Genomic DNA, 18,477 nt, shown 5'->3' with positions numbered 1-18,477 from the left:
TTTCCAATATAATCATTGTAGTTCAACAGTTTTGTTTTGTATGGCAATGATGTGGTATTGTGGAATAGTTTTAAAAATAATAATATTTCAAGTGTTTTGTTTTGCATTTGGATGATGTGGGACTGAATGAAAGCTCATATTGTACTAAGTCCTAGTGCAAGTTTTAGTGATAGCAAGTACAGTAGTGTTATGTAAGCGTTTTAATGACTCTCTTACAATTTATTTATTATAAACATGAAGTGTTATTGTGTACATTTATCTGACTTGATACCCTCACTTTTTTTTTTTTTCAAATTTGTTTGTTTTATTTTTTTTTTTTTGCAGTGTGCTTTTTTGTTGTGATCTTATTGTAGGGGTGATGTGTTATTGTGTTCACTCTCTTTTGATGTGTGCAATATTTACAATCTATACAGCTTGTAAGCCCATCAGCTCATTCATGCATGATTCAAACCATTATATATTCTGATTAGATGTGCAGTGAAGATGATATGAAATGTTCTTGGCAACATGACTTGACCACAGATGACTCCAGTAAATGCTTGTCACAAGCACATGTTGAACATAAACACAGCCTGAAGCCTGTCAAGCATCTGAGGATAAAATTGTAACCAGAAGCTGAAGGAGGTTTGATCATTTTATTACAGAGGAAATATCCCACACTTATCCTGAATGTGTGGACAGGACATTCAAGCCTTACACAGAGTTATTATATAAACTCTTCCAGATCACAACACGTAAAAAATAGAATTAAGTGCAAGTAAATGTGACCGTGAGAAAACAAAATACATGAAAGTGGCTGGTGCTCTACTGACCTGATTACCAAAAATTGAACATTTCAATATAACAAGACCATGAACCTCAAAAAGTAAAGGTATGGCTATAAGAAAACCAGCAACATAAATACTCATAGAGGCACAGCTGGTCATTCTGTGTAGTGTCAGTTCCAAATGTAACTTTGTCAGTGATTTTTTTCTTTATTGTAGTGTCAGTTCCAAAATGTAACTTTGTCAGTGAATTTTCTGATACTTTTAGTGATTTTTTTATAGTATTTTTTGTGAATTTTTTAAAATATGGGAATTATAATGGCCACCCTGCCCTCTAGATATTGCAAAAAAACAAAGCAAAAACAGTTTAATCACTTAATCACTAGATATTGCAAAATCATCACTTCATGACTTTCAGAAACAACCAAAAACAATTTGATCACTTATACTTTCATAACAGCTCCAGCCTTCATGATGTAAGCAAGCAAAATGTATAAAACAGACTCTGGTTTTGTTTGGAGTTTACTCAATCTTGTAATGGTGTTGTAAACATGCATCTAAGTTCAGTTTAATGATACAGCCAGGTCAACAGTACTGCCGAAAGGTTTCATTCCTGCTGAAAAGTTTTACAAACCACACATCCCATGTAAAAAATAAAAATAAAGAAAAACATATTGCAAAAAAATATTGCAGAATTGCTTTACTTAAATTGCAAAAAAGCATTACTTAGTTCCTGAGAGAGGCTAAGTACCCACACCCATCAAATGTAGCCACTGAAGAAGACCCCTGGCTGGAGTCCCTTGGGGATGGTCCCCTGTTTACCTGAGAGAGGGTGAGGGGCGGAGCCTCAAGTGGGTAGGCTTTTCTGGGATTGGAGGTTTGTTGCCACAGGGCGGCGTTTGGGAGGGCAGAGACTCACTGGACACACTGAAGGTTTTCATGAGCTGAGCAACCCGTCCTCGTCCCAAACAGCTCTCCTCAACTACCTCAGAACCCACATCCACAGAAAACGCCCGTTTAGAGGCAGCGACCACTCGGAAATCACCTGCAAATGGAGATAGAGAGTGTAATGAGACAAGGTCTTATGACTTTCAAGGTCTGTTTTTATAGGTGACAACCTCAAAACATTCTCACACTTGTCCTCTCCCACACCACACTTCTCTTCTGCCCTTTTCCCCTCACTCAATTTTTCACTTTTTCTCTTCGCAAGCTCTTCTTTCCTTTTTTTCCCCCGCCTTTTTTCCAGGGCTGCAGACTGCCAGACCGGAGGTCGTCGGCGCAGGAAGTAGAGCAGGGACGCAGCTGGGTGTAGTTGGTGTATGTGTGTGTGTTTGTGTACACTGTTATGGGTGCATAAGAGTGTGTATGTGTGCGGTTATACTGTGTGCGTGTGTAATTGAGAGATGGAGGGATGGAAGATGAGGAGAGGAGGGCCGCAGGGATGGCGGCGGAGAGCAGACAGACGCTGCTCAGACACCAGAAGGCTTGAGGAGCTGCTTATTTTTAGCCACGTCCCCAGGGGACACAGATGTGTGAGTGCGTCCGCTCTCTTTCGCTTGCTCTCGCAAACACATATACCCCTTCTCCTTTACACACACAAACTATGACACACATTTTACCCCCTCGCAAACTCTTTCTCCTCAAAACACACCCTCACGCACCCTGGTCAAAGACACGATCACACATGTGGCTGTGTCAGTGGAAATGTCCCAGTATCGAATCACAAAACATCAGCTTTAAAGCAGACACTAACAGAATTAGTCTCACTTTAAGTGTTTTTTCTCTCTCTCTCTATTTAACCTATTACTTGGGTAAATCTCATGAAAACAACAAGCATTTGACAAAAAGAAATAACAAAAACTAAATCTTAATGGTCCTGAAAACAGTCTAATCAATCAAAAATATGATTGATTTATAATTGTTTATATATGAAATATTTTTATATTATACTACATTACTTTTTGAAAATGGTTTCCAGGATTTTGCATTATTATTGTTTTTGTTATTTTTTTTTTTTTTTATTTTTATTTTTTTTATTTTTTTTTATTTTTTTGTTTTATTTTTTATTATTTTTATAACATTTTTTATTATATAATTTTGTTAAAATTATGTATTTTCGAAAATTAATATGTATATTCAAAGTATATACAATAATAATAATAATAATAATTTTAATAATAATAACAACAACAACAACAACAACAACAATATATGCAAACAAAATCTTAATGGTCCAGAAAAAAAAAAAAAAAAAAAATCACATATAAAAATAATATTAATAATAAATATATGACCTAAATAATAATGCAAATATAATGTAGAAATAATTCCTATGTTTTAAATTATATTTTTTCAGTTTTAAAAATATTATATATTATTGTAAATTATAAAACAAAAACCTCAAAAGAAAAATAATTTCTTCTTTGTTTTGGGTTTTTTGTTTGAGGGGGGGTTAGGACCCAGATGTGTTTGATGCATTTCATGACATTCACTTATTTAAGTTACTTGCTTCTCAAGTCCTCCCCTATCTTCTTCTTTCTGCCCTCTCCCCCTCCCTCTCCCCCCTCCCTCCCTGTGGCCCCTGACCTGTGGTTCCTGTGTTAATGTCCTCTCGCCGCACTGCGTGGGCCTGCCACTGATTGTCTCACTGTGTTGTGTGGTCGCCACGGAAACCCTGGATAGGCTCCAGCGACTGAGTCGGACACACATGTGTGCGCAGTGCTCTTACACACACACACACACTCACAGAGTCACACTCGTGATCTAAAGCTGTTTGTTCCACCGCATTTTCCACGCCCCACTAGTAGTCGGTTCCGTGTCCTACAAACACACGCATGTGTGTGTGTTTGCGTGCCTGTCTGTGACTCTGTTCACACACACACACGCTGTTAGCTGACACTAGAGTAACGACTACGCCTCTCTCCCTCGTCGTTCACCGCCGTTTGCTGTTTTCCATCCTCCCATAACCTCCCTGAACCTTAGACGCTTTCACAGAACTGTCACATCAAAAAAAAAAAAAAAGGCTGAAACCAAACTCTGTCCAGGCCGGGCCAAAACTGCCCCCGCCAGCCTTACCGTGCAATCACTTGTGACAAAGCTTGTAAGCACCTGATCGCAATGAACTGAACGGCAAAACCACTCTCTGTTTGCCCTGTCAGTAACTGCAGTGCGTGTCTGTGAAAGCGAGAATGCATTCGACGGGATGTTTCCAATTTCACAGTCACCATATGCAGACAGAACAGATGAGCCGCACTGACAGCTTGTGCCGCTAAAAAGCACGCTATCTCTTTAAATGCCCCCACCTCTTGGGGGTGGGGGGTGGGGGAGGGTTTGGGGGGTGGGGGTTTGTGGTCTGAGCCAGGCCGCGGGGGTGTCACGGCTGGTAGGGGGATGTGGGGAGGGGGGCCCAAGCAGAGGCTGGGGGCCCTGTCACTTATCAGCTCCGGCCGAGCGTCGCCCAGGGCCAGAGTCGGGAAGTAGCACTGGAATGTGTGTCCTTTCCTCTGAAGGTGAAGAGAAGGGACGCACACACACACACACACACGTGCGTGCAGAGACGAAGCAAGCAGCTGTGGGAAGCTGTTGCTTTTACGCACATGCCAGGATGAACATACACATTATTCGTACACATTCTTGTGACTTACATGCTCTTGATCGCATTACAAAGTTAACCGCTCACACAAATGAAACACTCCCATGTAGTCATCCAAGTGCAATTTCAAGAGATTTATATTTTTACAAGCAACAAATTAGAAAAATATGTAGTCTGGATGACCATAAATTATATTCTAGATCAAAAAGTGCTCGTTTAACCTTACCTGGCTTAGGTAACGTTAGGGCTTTGAGGGAGTTTATAGGCTGCATTTCTTTTATATGTCCAGCAGGGGGATTCAACTGAAACTGCAGAAGTGTAATTCATAATAATACACACTGGATGGCGTAATTTGAGCTTTTTGAGTGAGTCATAACATCTGTTGAGGTGATTCACACCACCAGGATAGTGTTTAGAACAAATGTTCATTAAAAACCACCCAGGAGATGATCAAGAAATCTTTTCTTAGAGGAACCAGAAGAGATTTCAAACAAATGAGAAGCCAAGGAAATCAGCCATAATATTTCAGTGACATTTGTTTCTGCATTTCTGCCACTTTATTCCGACTGTTACAAAAAGAACTGCAAGATCTCAAAACCTCCAGTAACGTGTCTTTTTTAGAGAATCTTTCTTTTATTCTGTTTTTTTTTTTTTTTTTTTTTGCAAATGGGTGAGCTCGTGAAGGCTGACAAGAAACATGCAATTCATATTTAACCCAAAAATAAGAAATGAAAAATTAAGAAATAATATTTTGAACAAGAAAATGTGACCTAGTATGAAAATAAATCTTTACAATCAGGGACAATTAATTCCCTCCAGTTCTCATTACTGTAATGCATCATCCTGACATTTCACTTATACTGTTATTATTTTTCATGCTGATTCTCATTTCCTGTACTGTAAGGAAATGAAGACTGCATTACAGTTAAACAAGTTATACTATGAATTTAAAACATAATTAAAGGCTATATTGCAGAATAATGCACTACAGTTCATAAGAAATAAAAAACGTACATCATATTTGAATAAAAAAATTAGGTCTAATATAAAAAATAAAACTTTACAAGAATTAATTCTTTCTAATTCGGATTACTGTAATGCATCCAGACATTTCTTATATTGTTCTTATTATTTTCAATGAAGTTTCTAATTTTTTGTAAGGAAATGGAGACTGCAATACAGTTAAACAATACTGTTTATTTATTTATTTATTTTTCATTATAAATAATAATTAAATAAGTATAATTAAAGGCTATACAGCACATAAATATTCTGCAACTTATAATATATAATTTCTGAATTTAATGAAAATATAAAACTTGCTTTGCATTATGGTAAAGACAAAAATGTAATGGACTACATTAACTTTTTATCTTCTTACAGCAAAATATAATTTATTCATTATTATTATTATTTTATTTTGGGGTGAAATATAACCTTGACATTTTCTTAAGAGGTTCTGTTGGGAATCACTGAAATGCAATGACAGATTTTTGCCACTTTTAATCCTCTCTAACTATATCAAAACAAACTGAATTAAATGAAATGTCTAACTGTAAAAGTCATGGAAATCAGCGTTACAATGAATGTCATATAGAAGTGTTCATGCTCAGATTAGCAAAAGAAATGCCAGCATTAATTTCCCTGACTAAGGAATATACATTCTTAGTCTGAAAACAACAAAAATAAAAAACAAACAAAAAAGCCCCCATAAAAAAGCCCCCAATTCACACAGACGTGTGTGAGTATATTATATTATATATATATATATATATATTATATTATATATATATATATATATATATACACACATACACATACACACACACACACACACACACACACATACATCCACACACAAGGAGAGTGGAAAGCTACATAAATACCAGACTCTCACCTCTGTTGATCTGTGGTTTGGGGGTGTCTTGGGGATGGAGTCTGGAGGTGTCAGGTAGCTGATTGGTCGTTCTGTCCTCCGTGTCTTTGTAGCCAGGTCTGCTGAGAGCCGAGGGTGTCAGGAGGCAAGATCTCGAGTGGGCCCGATAGCAAATTGAGGACAAGAGTGCTGAGTCATCCTCCGAGTGTCCTGACTCAGCCTTTTCTTTGGACTCCTGAGGCTGATGGGATACCTGCCATACAAATAAATAAACCATTTATAAAAGAAGTACAAGTTGGACTGAGTATCCAGCTACGGGCTTAAACTGAGCACTGTAACTGTCCTAAAACATCCGATGGGGAAAGGGAGAAAAAACCCACAGATGAAATCTTGTTTAATGTCTTAATTATTTCTCATAGACTATGCAAGATTAAATATAGAGCAAATGGGAACTTCAGCTAAAATCTCTCGTTTCTCAGATTTGTCTCCTGAGAAACAGACCACAGCTATTTTTTATATTTTCTTCTAATGTTTATGATTTTTTTTGAAATGTTATAAGCAATGTTAGGAGATTTTTGTATATAATTGATTATCAAATTCTTCCCAGATCAAATTACCAGGTCACATCAAGTCAACAAGCATCTCGTCTGTCTCATATTTGTCCTAAGGAATTTTAGGAGGAATATCTAAGATAATCCAGTGAGATTTTCAGATCTCCTAGGCCATGAAAGATTAAGCTCTGAACAATAACATTTTCCCCTGTAAACTTACATTTAAGACAACACCAAACAATTGTTATTTAGTAAAACTCAAACATTGTGTTAGTGCCTTCAAATAATGTCAAGATGGCTCCAGGTGGTTTATTTGTTATATAAAATGAACTAAAAATAATAAAACAGCCTAAAATTAACTAAAGTAGCCAAAAAACAACCTAAAATAAAACAGCCTAAAATACAAAATAAAATAGTCTAAGAAAAAATAAAATATACAGTAGTAACCCAAATAAAAAATAGCCTAAAATAAAATATAGTAGCCTAAAAATGACCTAAAATAAAATAGAGTAGCCTAAAGTAATCTAAAATAAATAGTAGCCTTACTAACAACTTATTTAAAAATAAATAAATAAATAAAACCGATATAGCCAAACACCACAACATAAAATAGTCTAAAATGAAATCTACAACAAATAGCCTTAACTAGCTGAAAAAAAAAAAAATTCAAATAAAAAACCTCGGGAGCTGCCAAAGATCGCAGATATTGCATGCCTGAACAGTAAGAAGCACAGACCATGTTTAGTGTTTACACACACACAGGATGGAAGAGAAATGTGTGATGTGCAAGGACTTGCCCTGCCCAGGGGCTTGTGGATATTGAGGCATAAAACTGTGGTGGAAGAGAGAGAAATGGAAAAAATAGGGGAAGAGAGGTCCCTGCCCAAAACCCCAGGGGACAGTCCCACAATCCCATCCATCTGTGACTGACAGGCACGCCGTCTCGCACGCTTTAATTCCCCGATCAACTTCATCAACCATCTGCTTTTGAAGAACTCAGGGACCGAAATCAGCCCTTGGGCTCTCTCAGGTCCTCCTGCAGAGCACACACAGCATGCCTGTCCTCATGCTCTCTGACACACAGGCCACACACTGAGAGCAATGCTCCATACTCTCCTTCAGCATTTAAAATGAATTACATATGTAATACGTTATATACATCTCAATCAGTTAGGCTAACATATATACATTTTAAGTCTTACTCTTCTGGGTGCGGGAATGATACGAAAAATGGGAGGGACACTAATTATCAGGTTGCACATGAATATTAACTGCATGACATGTTCTGATTTGCTGCAAAGCAGACAAACTTGGGAAGAACTAGTTTTAGATTCAGATTTACACTCTGTTTAATGCGTATCATGTTTAAAGTGTATGTTCAGCTGTTGTGGGGTCAAGAGTCTGAAACAGGTGTGGTCAGAGTGGCGGAGAGCGACAGCTGAGGGTAAAAGGATCTCAAGATGAGAGCACAAGGACAGCTGCTCTGACCTCCAGCCCCCCCACCTCCACCCAGAGCAGAGTGCCAGAAGAGACCACCGACATTCTGGAGAGGACATTCCTTTGCACAGACAGCATGTTTACACTGCAAGCAGATGAATTAGAATGTACTGGTGTCAGTGTAGACGAGACTGAGTTGAACATATGCTGACCCATTTTTATTTACAATATTAATAGGTTTAATAATAAATTTTTAACATCACAAATCAGTTACATTATCATCATCATCGTTAATATAAAATGTATTAAATAATATATAACTAAATTAGTATATTCATAATTTATTAATATTAGTGCATGAGTGCAGAATACATATTTCTTACTCATTTAATATTATTATTTCCAGAAAAAAAAGGCAAACAGGCAGACAGAAAGGACAGAGAATTCATAATATGCTGATCCGCTCAATGAACACAGGCTGTTAGATGGTGGGACTTTCCAGGGGCCTGTGGCGTAAATGAGATCTCTCTGGTCATATAGCATATCACATCAGTCCAACCGGCCAGTGATTGTTAAAAATTACTTGGAATTGTGAAGAGTTTCAATTCCCTGTACCAAAAATTTCTATACCTGCTTCAATCCAAGAGGAAAAATTGATTGTTGGTAACATTAGATTACACAAGTTTCATGCATTATTTTTTATAAATGTTTTGTGTGTTATAATGTAATAAATATATGTATTATATTATGTGAAACTGAAAAGAAACATCTTAGTGATTTAGAGTTATTTTATTTTTTTGTAAGTTTTGGAAAGTGTTGATGTATTTTTTTTTAATTTATAAATAACACATATATAAATTTACAATTCAGATTCAAGTCAATATTTTTTTTCCATTTAGCATTTTTATCACGCTCCTATGTTTAGGTTCAGTAATTACACTTTAATGGCAATGAAAAGGTTATTAGCATTAAATGCCTTATTTTCAAAAATCCACTGCTATTTCACCTATACTTGTTCTATATATCACATATATATATATATATATATATATATATATATATATATATATATATATATATATAAAATGAAGAAAGGTATATATGTGAAAACTCTAACTCTACTAAACTATACATGCTCTAAGAAACAAAACACGATACTTACATTTTCTGAAGGTGCTGATGGCTTTTCTTCATGTACAGGAATCTGTGGGATATAAAGAGAATGCATTTATAAGATACATAAAATGGATATATTTAAAGTATCATCATCTCACTTAATTTTTGAAAATCATATCTGCCGCAATACCAAAACACACCTGTGGAGGCGCCAGAGTCCTTAACTCTTTGTCACTGTTGTCCTGTGAAAACAAAAAGACTTCAGACTGAGCAAAACTCTTCCACACTCCTATATATCCTTTTATCATAACAAAAGCTGATGCAATAATCACATTATTATATATAATAATCAACTACTTTATGATCAGGTAAAAATCTGAAGGTGTTCAGATGTTTTTTGTGACTCTTGTGTGGCTCTCCACTAATTGGCAACTATGAGCCACATGTGCCACTGTACAGGGACAGATGCTTGTGTTTAGCAAGTAGAGGATCATAGTGTGGTGATACTGGCCAGCAAATCTCCTTCCAGGAGTGTGTTCACTGCGCAAGGTGTTGGGATTGTTAGCTTAAAGTGCGGTGTTGCCATGGAAACCCTAGTGCGAACCCCCAACCTACCGACCCACAGGTGGTGAGATCTCCACATATAAGGTGAAAACCTTGCATAGACAGTTTTAAAACACACTTTGTGTCCGAGATCCTGACTGAGATACAAATTTACATAATTCAATAACACATTCAACTAAAGATGACATCACTGCACTTTCACAATGCATCCAAACCCACAAGAAATTCTGTTGATCACATCCACCTATTTCTACTGTATTGTGAGGGGTGGCCCTGCCCACTCTGAAATCTCATTGGTTTGAAATCCTGCTTTTCATAGCGGTGCATTAGATATCAAGTCAAATATGTTTTCAGCACCTCACACTGCTTCAAATTGCTTTTCACATGGTTGGAAAGTTGTCGCATCATTCCTGTTAAGGACACGGTGTTACTGCATAATTTAGTCTGTCTGTCACTTCAAAACCGCATGGACACCAACTGGCCACACACAGACAGACAGACAGACATATTGGTTGCATGAGTAGAGAGATGGAGCCATAAAGAGCTGCGCAATGAAAGAGTTGTTGTGCCTGAGAAATGGAGAAGAGGGTGCGTGTAGTGCTTTTTTTTTTTTGAAAGGATAAGAAGAAATAGTGGAGGAGAAGGGAATGAAAAAAGGAGGAAAGGAGCACAAAAAGAGGAAGAGATGGAGGTTGTGATTTATTTGGCTGTTGAACGATGACTCTCCCTGTGGAGAAAGTTCTTCTCTCTGCCCCTCGGCTGTGTCCGAGATTAATGGCAGCAACAGGAAGGTCACCTACACACACTCGCACACACAGCTGCATGAATACACAGCAGCACCAATTTAAGAGTTGAGCGAATGTGGAAGTAAACAAACACATGCACGTGAGCAACACACCTTTAAGTTCAGCTGAACTCCTGAGTGTGCTTTGGGAGGAAGGTTTTCTCTGCCTGACCGTACAGGTTCCGTTGTTGTTCGGTTTATCAAGTTGCTCTTCAAAGTGCTGGGCTGGTTGCTGAAATACATGAAAAGACACGTGAACACACAACAAACACATCTACGCCCTTCACGGTCAAACACGTTTTCATCATGACAGAATTTCATTCAGATATTCATTTACAGATGAGCTCATAAGCTTACTAGCCCTTTTTCTCATTTGTTTATACACAGCTCGCAGAGGAGAAATAAAATATTAAAACATAAAAATGGTTAAACTACATTTATTTACACATTAAAAAAGTTTGGGGTCAGTTAAAAAAAAAAAAAATTCAGGAGGGATGCATGAAATTGATCAAAAGTGACAAATTAATGCATGAAATTGATCAAAAGTGACAAATTAACACTGTTCTTTTCAACTTTCTATTCTGAGTATTTGTGACTGTTCTTTTCAACTTTCTATTCAAAGTATCTGTGTATGAACACAGTTTCCATAAGTAAGTAAAACTGAAATTTAATGTTTTGTATGACAGGAATGAATTACATTCTAAAATATATTAAAATAGATAATAGTTTTATCCGTTTTACTGATTACTGTTACTGTACCTTTTATAAATAAATGTAGCCTTGGTGAGCATAAAAAGACATAAAATACCTTATTGACCCCCAATTTCTGAACAGTAGTATAAATAATATTTATACATCAATATAACCCCATTTAAAAATCAAAATGCAATTTTAATGCACAATTTTAATGATATTTTTCAGATACTATCAACCAAACAAACTGGGGACTAAAACTTGTATTATGGGTGGTTTATAGCATTAAATATAATTTGTTTTTATTCAGGTGTAGCAGAACATCTTTATATCCTGATGCCTTTGTGTTTAAAGTTTTGTCCATACTGTGAATTGTTGAGGACGCTGGCAGTTTTTCTCTCTCCAAACCCTGAATACATGATCTTTGATGATTTGAGCTCATCCATCTCTCCAATGACAATGACCTGCACGTCTCCATCTCGTCCCAGCAGCCAACTAACACTCTTGCTATTAGCTACAAAGGGAGAGAGAAAAAAAACACACAGAGTCTTAGTGGTTTGTACCATTAAGCCTAGTTGAAACACAACAAGCCTAGTTTAAACATTTACATATTTAAACAGATTATACTTCACAATTATTTATGCAGTGTTTCCTGTTCTTATGAATGTACTCAACCATAACATGATTCAATGTTAAAAGGAAAAAATATTGAAAAACAGTTTAAGGCTGCATATTGGATCAATAAAGCTAAACATTATTTTATCACTACATATTACTTTATGAGAAGCTTATTAATTACTTGTCAAGTCTAAAGAGCAAATAGTGCAACCAAATTAAACACAGAGAAAGACAACATGAGATACAATTGTTTCAATGTGAAAAGTGGCTTGTACAGTACTGTATAAGAAGAGAGAGAGAAAAAAACGTTTGATGGCAAATAAGGAAAACCTTCCCATGATAAACTGGTTCTTCTTGCATGCCTTGTGGCATAATAATAAGATTCCAGTTGAACAGCCTGACTGACACACTCGTGATCCCAGTCAAGAGAAAACACTCGTGTCAAACCAAACAGGCTAAAGCGACCGTGTGTAATGATGTGGAAATGAGCAGAAACCAAAGTAGAAAGAGAAACCAATCGTTTTTGTTTTACCAATGCTGATAACCTACCATAATTTATGATTCATGTTTTTGCTTGTTTTATTAGTAGTAGCAGTCAGTGTTGTAGTACTTGAGTCCAGAAAAGACCAGATTCAGGTCCATCTTAAGTCCAAATCCATATTTTCAGGAGCATTGGGACTCAGCCAGGACTCGCTTTAGCTCATTTGAATCACAGAAAATATGGTCTTGGACTCCGACTTCTTTCTTTCCTCCATATTAGGCATTAAAGAGGTGATGACAACAAAACAGCATCTTATAATAGAGATCAAGTCTATGCAGCAGTTTAAGGCTAAAACCTTTTTTCTTTTTAAAACCTTAAACCTAGATGTGCAACTAGTCCTGGTCTCTCCTTCATTATACAGTACACTATTGTTCAGTTTGGGGTCGGTAAGACTTGTCAAATGTTTTTGAAATATGTTTCTTATTCTCACCAAAGCGACATTTATTTAATCAGAAATACAGTAAAAACTGTAGTATTGTGAAATATTATTATACGATTTTCTGTTTCAATATTTTTTTTAAATCCAAAAGTCTTCAGTATCACATGATTCTTCAGAAACATACGTTTTTACTGTCACTTTTGTTTAAATAAATGCAATTATGCAGTGCAATATGTAAGACATGTTACAAAACCAATAGCAAAAAGCAAAACAACAAACATCCACATCATCTTTTCACAACTGTTGATAATTGATTCTACAATCTCAACGTTCTTCCTTTTTCTTCCTCTTCATGTTGTTTTGAGTGCCCGTGTTTCCTGTATACTTCCTGCTTTGTTGGCAGTCATCTATGTTAGGGAATGGAACTTGGCCTGGCTGACATTTCCTTTCTTGCTCTAAAAACTGGGTCAGTAAGAGAAGTGTTTCCTTTGCCTTGTGTAGCCTGCTCACACAATGCAAGGGTCAGGATGTCTTCAAAGGCTCTCTTTATTGTGTTATTTTATTACAGTTTTGCACTATTGTGAGACAGAACCTTGAATGACTTTGACTTTTATCCACTTTGCTTGCTAACAGACACCATGGTCAACAGGACAGGGTTGCAAAGAAGCAGTCAAGATGTTGTATCAGTATGTCTTTGGGAAACCACTGACCTGCAAGAACAGCTGCTGTTGTCTCAAGGAGATAAAGGACTTGCTGTTCTCCTCTGAGGTCTGAAACTCAGGGACCTGATAATAACTGCTTTGTTACTAAGCAAAGACGACTTCCTCCTGGATTTATGCATGTCAACCTTCACGTAATGCAGTGAACGTCCTTATGAACACAAGAGAATGGCTATACAGTGGCCCCAAAATGTTCCTGGACACTTAAAACTTTCATTGCATTGTAATAATTTTACCTCATTGACTAATCTAGTTGAGGATGATCTGTCAAAGTTCTGGCTCTTCCAGTAACAAAGCCGATATGCCAGATTCCATAAGCACTCTGTACGTCTAACCAGTTTAAACGGGTTTAACTTTTGCTAAGCAACGTAAAGTTTCATTTTTCATTCTTTTGTTTGCTTTTTCACAACTTCACAGCCTCTTTTGCATTTTACAGATACCCTCTATCTCTCAAATGCATTCCTCTCATATCTCAGCTGTTTACTCCTCCCTCTTACCAGCTTTTAGACAGCTGTCCTCCTCACGGAAATCTTGTATCTGTGAGTTTTGTGTCTTTGATTTTTGTGAATTTGTGTAATTAAGGGAAAAAAAACCCAGGTTATACATGGTTCTTGACTGGATGTTTACAGTGTTTCAGTGTCACACTGAGGAGATCCTTTAACTAATATCAGATTTTGCTAATATTGGCCATGACATTTGTCCAGTGATGTCTGGACATCTCCTGTTTAGTCAGAAGACTGTAAACCTGGTCTTGTGTCTTGTCTGTGACGTAGATGTTCCCAGTTGTAGCTCTCATCTCATCGAATATAATTACTCTTGTGTTTCAGAGCACTTTCTGTTGTCTAAACATCTGTCCCCCTCTGAGAGCCTATTCTGACATCACAAAATGTTTTTCCATGAAGTGAACCGGGTCCTATCAGCTAAACTATTCTGTCCTGACTGAGTCATGTGCCACATTAAGATTCAGACCATATTAAGTCATTTAAATCTAGCAATAAAAAGCAAGAGTTTTCTGTGGCTTACAGATGTGAGAATGGTAAACGCACTGATGAAAGATTTGCATTAGTAATTCAAATGTCCCACATTCAAACCTCAAGATGTTGTAGATCTTTAATCTAGACAGATCCTGATGAGCTGCATTATTACCATGCTGCAAAAAAAAACTTGAACTTCAGGATGACTGTCCTTCTAAAAAGTCAACTGTATGTCTTTTGCAGAAGTGCCATACCCAGTCAAAAAAGAACATGTCTAAATATATGATTTGCTTAAATTTTATTTTGAAAATTTATAAGCTGTTTTAATAATCTACCCACCCTCAAGTAAAAATAAACTCATGAAATCTTTCCTGTGGAACCAAATGTCAACGCTGTTTTTTCTCTACACAATTGAAAACGCACTGGTCAGTCATTTTCAGTGGCAATTATGATGTATTTAAAAATAAATAAATAAATAAATAAATAAATTATATACATTATATATATATTAAACTGAAATTGCATCTGAACAAAATACAAATGGAGAAATAACATTATTTTTTATTACTACTATCATTATTATTATTCAAATTATTGCACTACAATTGCAAAAACAAAATACGACTAAAAATAACTTAATTATGATAATATAAAAAAACACAGAAAAATAAACCTGATGGTCAGGATTTTAACGTTCTATGCTAGGAGGATTATTTTTGATGGTCAATAATAATAATAATAATAATAATAATAATAATAATAATAATAAATTGATTAATAAAATGGTCTCAGTCCAGGAGTAAATAAACAGAGGAAATATTTTAGCACTGTTTAAAGTTTGTTTAAATTAAATACATAAAATTGTAAATGTAATCTACTGCATCTACTTCAATAAAAATATTGAATAATATATAAACCCAGTGCCCACCTGTCTTTGGTTTGGGTTTGAGTGGTTCCCTCTCTAGCTTCTCCTCTCGCTCCTTCCAGCGTCGCACCTGCTCCTCACGCATCTTCAGAAAGAGCGTCTTCTTCTGCTCGTCGTTCAGAGCATCCAGCACATCTGGGTCGATGTACATATCGTTCAAGATCTGCTGCAGCATGGCCGTGTGTGTGGTTCACCTGATTATATCCTGAGATTCAGCAACGGTCCTTCAGTACGAGGATGATGGTGGTAAAGACGATGAAGCCCAGCTCGGTCCGTTCACCACACACAAGCTCTCATCACTAATTAGCAGCCATAAACTGGACACGCTGTCAGAAGAAATGACAGATTACAACATCTGGATGCAATCTGATCTCTTTAATAGTTTGTTTGCTCTTACCCTTCCTGTGCAGCTTTAGATAGTTTGTGTTTTATGTTAAATAGAAAGTCAAAAAAGCCTTGATCTTTCTTTTTTTCCTCTTCTTTTCTTTCATTAATTCATAGATTTAATAAAACATTTTAGAGTTGTAAGAGTTAACTTCAAATATATTAATTATGCAATTATTTTAAATATGTGTTTTATCAAATTTTATATCGTTTCTTTTCTGATTTTTAAAGACTAGTTGGAAATTAAGAGATTCTGATTATTTTTATTTTATAAATGTATTATTTGGTCATAGCTTTTAAAAACCAAACAATCTGGTTATTAGTAGAAAAAGAGAACTAAAAAAGTAAAAGATAATGGTAATCAGTTTTCAAATAATAAAGAATGTTTTAAATATTTACATAATGATCAGCTTTATTATAATGACATTGTAAACAACCTCTGCTAAAGAGCATATTTTACTCAAACGCATGGTAACCCGGCTCTTTTTAGGCCTAGACTGTGGGGGTTCCTCAGAAACGGGGCTTCGCTTCTGTCGTCAGCAGATCCCCATCCTTTCACAAGACTCTTCTGCTCTATTTTTAAAGTTGTCTTATTTTGGCCACAACTGAGCTTGCATGCTGTGACCTCTTTAGGAGAGACGGCGGGTGTCTGCAACTAAAAAAGTCTGAGATCACATCGTACAGACAAAAGCACCGCAACAACAGCAACTGTGACTGAGACAAAACAGTGGATGTCTGCCTGACTGCCTACACATATCACAGACTGCAGTTAATGTCTAGAAACGAAGACAGATATGGTGGCAAACAGAAAGTTGGAAAGAGATGGAAGAAAAAAGCCTGTGTGAAGTAAAATGTACTCACAGCTGGGTGCGGACGCTCCACGGCAGACTTTACTATAAGAGGGAGAGTGAGTGTTTGTGTGTCCTTCTTGCCTTTGTGTATGACTTAGCTGGTGACATCACAGCATTCCATAGTCTCTCTCTCTCTCTTTTTTTTTTTTTGTTTTTTTTAAAAATGTTATTTTAAACTGTGTCTTTTGTTTTCACAAACACGCACTTCCTTTCTGTTCTTGTAACTCTCTCAGGCTGGAGGGAAACTCAGGAAGCAGACCTCAGCTGTTGGCACTGCAAACGAAGTACTGTAGCAGCATCCTGTTTAACAGAGACAGAGGAGGGAGAGAGGAGGAGGGGCGGCTGAAAGAGAAGAAGAAATAAAAATGACAGAACTAACTTCCTCACTTGAGCAAAGGATTTTACAGAAAAACACTTAAGAGTATGAGTCGATCTTGACACTGTGCAATGCACTTTCAGTTCCTCTCTCACTTAAATTTTCCCAATGATTACTTGTACTGCAGAAAATCTCCCCTTGTAATTTATTTTTAAATCTTTCTTTTTTTGTAAATTAGCATGCAGGAAGGATAGATTTACAAGCTTAAAGATGTTGTAAAAATGAATAATTAAATAATAAGTCATATTTGACACAAATCCAGCCACTCTGGAATCTAGCTTTCCTTGTTTTTAATCTTATTCTTCTCTCTCAGTTCCTATTGGATTGGATAGTTTTCATCTGCATATGTGTACTGATTTTTAACTGAATACTGAAATTTGCATATGGAAATGTAGGCTGCATTTGCTTCGTTACTGTTTAAATACTGAAGTTTAACCAACAGCGCCATCTACTGGTTTTCGAGGACCGGTCTGTTATGAATTGACCTAACAACGTTGATTTAAAGGGATCGTTCATCAAAAAGGGAACGTTCTGTCATAATTTACTCACCCTCATGTTGTTCTAAATTTCTATGGCTTACTTTTGTGGAACATAAAAGGAGGAATTCTTAAGAATCATTACAGAGCTCTTCAAAACAAGAACAATTCATAGGGACAATGATGTCAATCTAATTATGTAACTCAAAGTCATTCAAAGCATTTGTGTAACAACTCAAAAATTTAATTTACTACTTAACTTTTCCCACTACTGAAATGCATAGTTTAATTGGCTATCATATTCAGATCCAAAACACACACACACACACACAAACACAATTTAATACGTAAATTTTCTCACAAGATCACACACACACACACACAAACAAACTCTTAATTTTGTAGAAATTTATACAGGTTTGGAAAAACTTGAGTATGAGTAAATGATATTTTGGGTGAACTGTTCCTTTAAGCCTGTTCATCACACACATTTATACAGTACTTTTATGTTTTGTGTGTGTGTGTGTGTTTTTCCATCCTTTTGGAGCTTGACAGGCTCAGCCTCTGCTTAGTATGAACTACATTTTTCAAAAACATTCCTTTTCAATAAATAAATAAATAATAATACTTATAATAATAATAATAAAAATAATGGATTACTATGAACTGTTGGTATACATGTTGCATCAACATTTAAAAATATATATAAATACTTTTATTAAATATATAATAAATCTATTTTAAAATAAAAATAAAGAATAGTACAAAATATAGTTATTGCTTTGTTAACGTTTTTTTTTTACTAAAACATTATTACACATCTTCCATTTATTTAGTCATTTATATTTTAGGAAAAA

The 18,477-nt window shown here is 36.1% G+C and overlaps 1 protein-coding gene across 1 annotated transcript; it reads right to left on the bottom strand.

Annotated features, from left to right (window-relative positions):
- Nucleotides 1-1,483: 1,483 nt before the first annotated feature.
- Nucleotides 1,484-16,911, bottom strand: zgc:100829 (uncharacterized protein LOC445149 homolog). The gene is made up of 8 exons (XM_042711002.1): nt 16,779-16,911; nt 15,537-15,859; nt 11,744-11,891; nt 10,799-10,916; nt 9,537-9,578; nt 9,383-9,424; nt 6,254-6,485; nt 1,484-1,809 (listed from the first exon to the last, which is right to left on the bottom strand). The coding sequence occupies exons 2-8, from the start codon at nt 15,706-15,708 to the stop codon at nt 1,583-1,585; spliced, it is 981 nt and encodes a 326-aa protein (XP_042566936.1). The 5' UTR covers nt 15,709-15,859; nt 16,779-16,911; the 3' UTR covers nt 1,484-1,582.
- Nucleotides 16,912-18,477: the final 1,566 nt, after the last annotated feature.

This window comes from Cyprinus carpio, chromosome A21 (genome assembly GCF_018340385.1).
Source record: "Cyprinus carpio isolate SPL01 chromosome A21, ASM1834038v1, whole genome shotgun sequence".
Lineage (NCBI taxonomy): Eukaryota > Metazoa > Chordata > Actinopteri > Cypriniformes > Cyprinidae > Cyprinus > Cyprinus carpio.
The sequence above is the reverse complement of the archived record's forward strand: the minus strand, read 5'-3'. Positions and strand labels throughout refer to the sequence as shown.

Bases quoted from the DNA above. Each gene is read 5' to 3' on its own strand.
- zgc:100829 (XM_042711002.1), bottom strand. From the start codon at position 15,708: ATGCTGCAGCAGATCTTGAACGATATGTACATCGACCCAGATGTGCTG. The intron at 11,892-15,536 runs GTGGGCACTGGG...CTCCCTTTGTAG, and splicing joins CAAACCCAAACCAAAGACAG to CTAATAGCAAGAGTGTTAGT. The intron at 9,579-10,798 runs GTGTGTTGCTCA...TTGTTTTCACAG, and splicing joins GAGTTCAGCTGAACTTAAAG to GACAACAGTGACAAAGAGTT.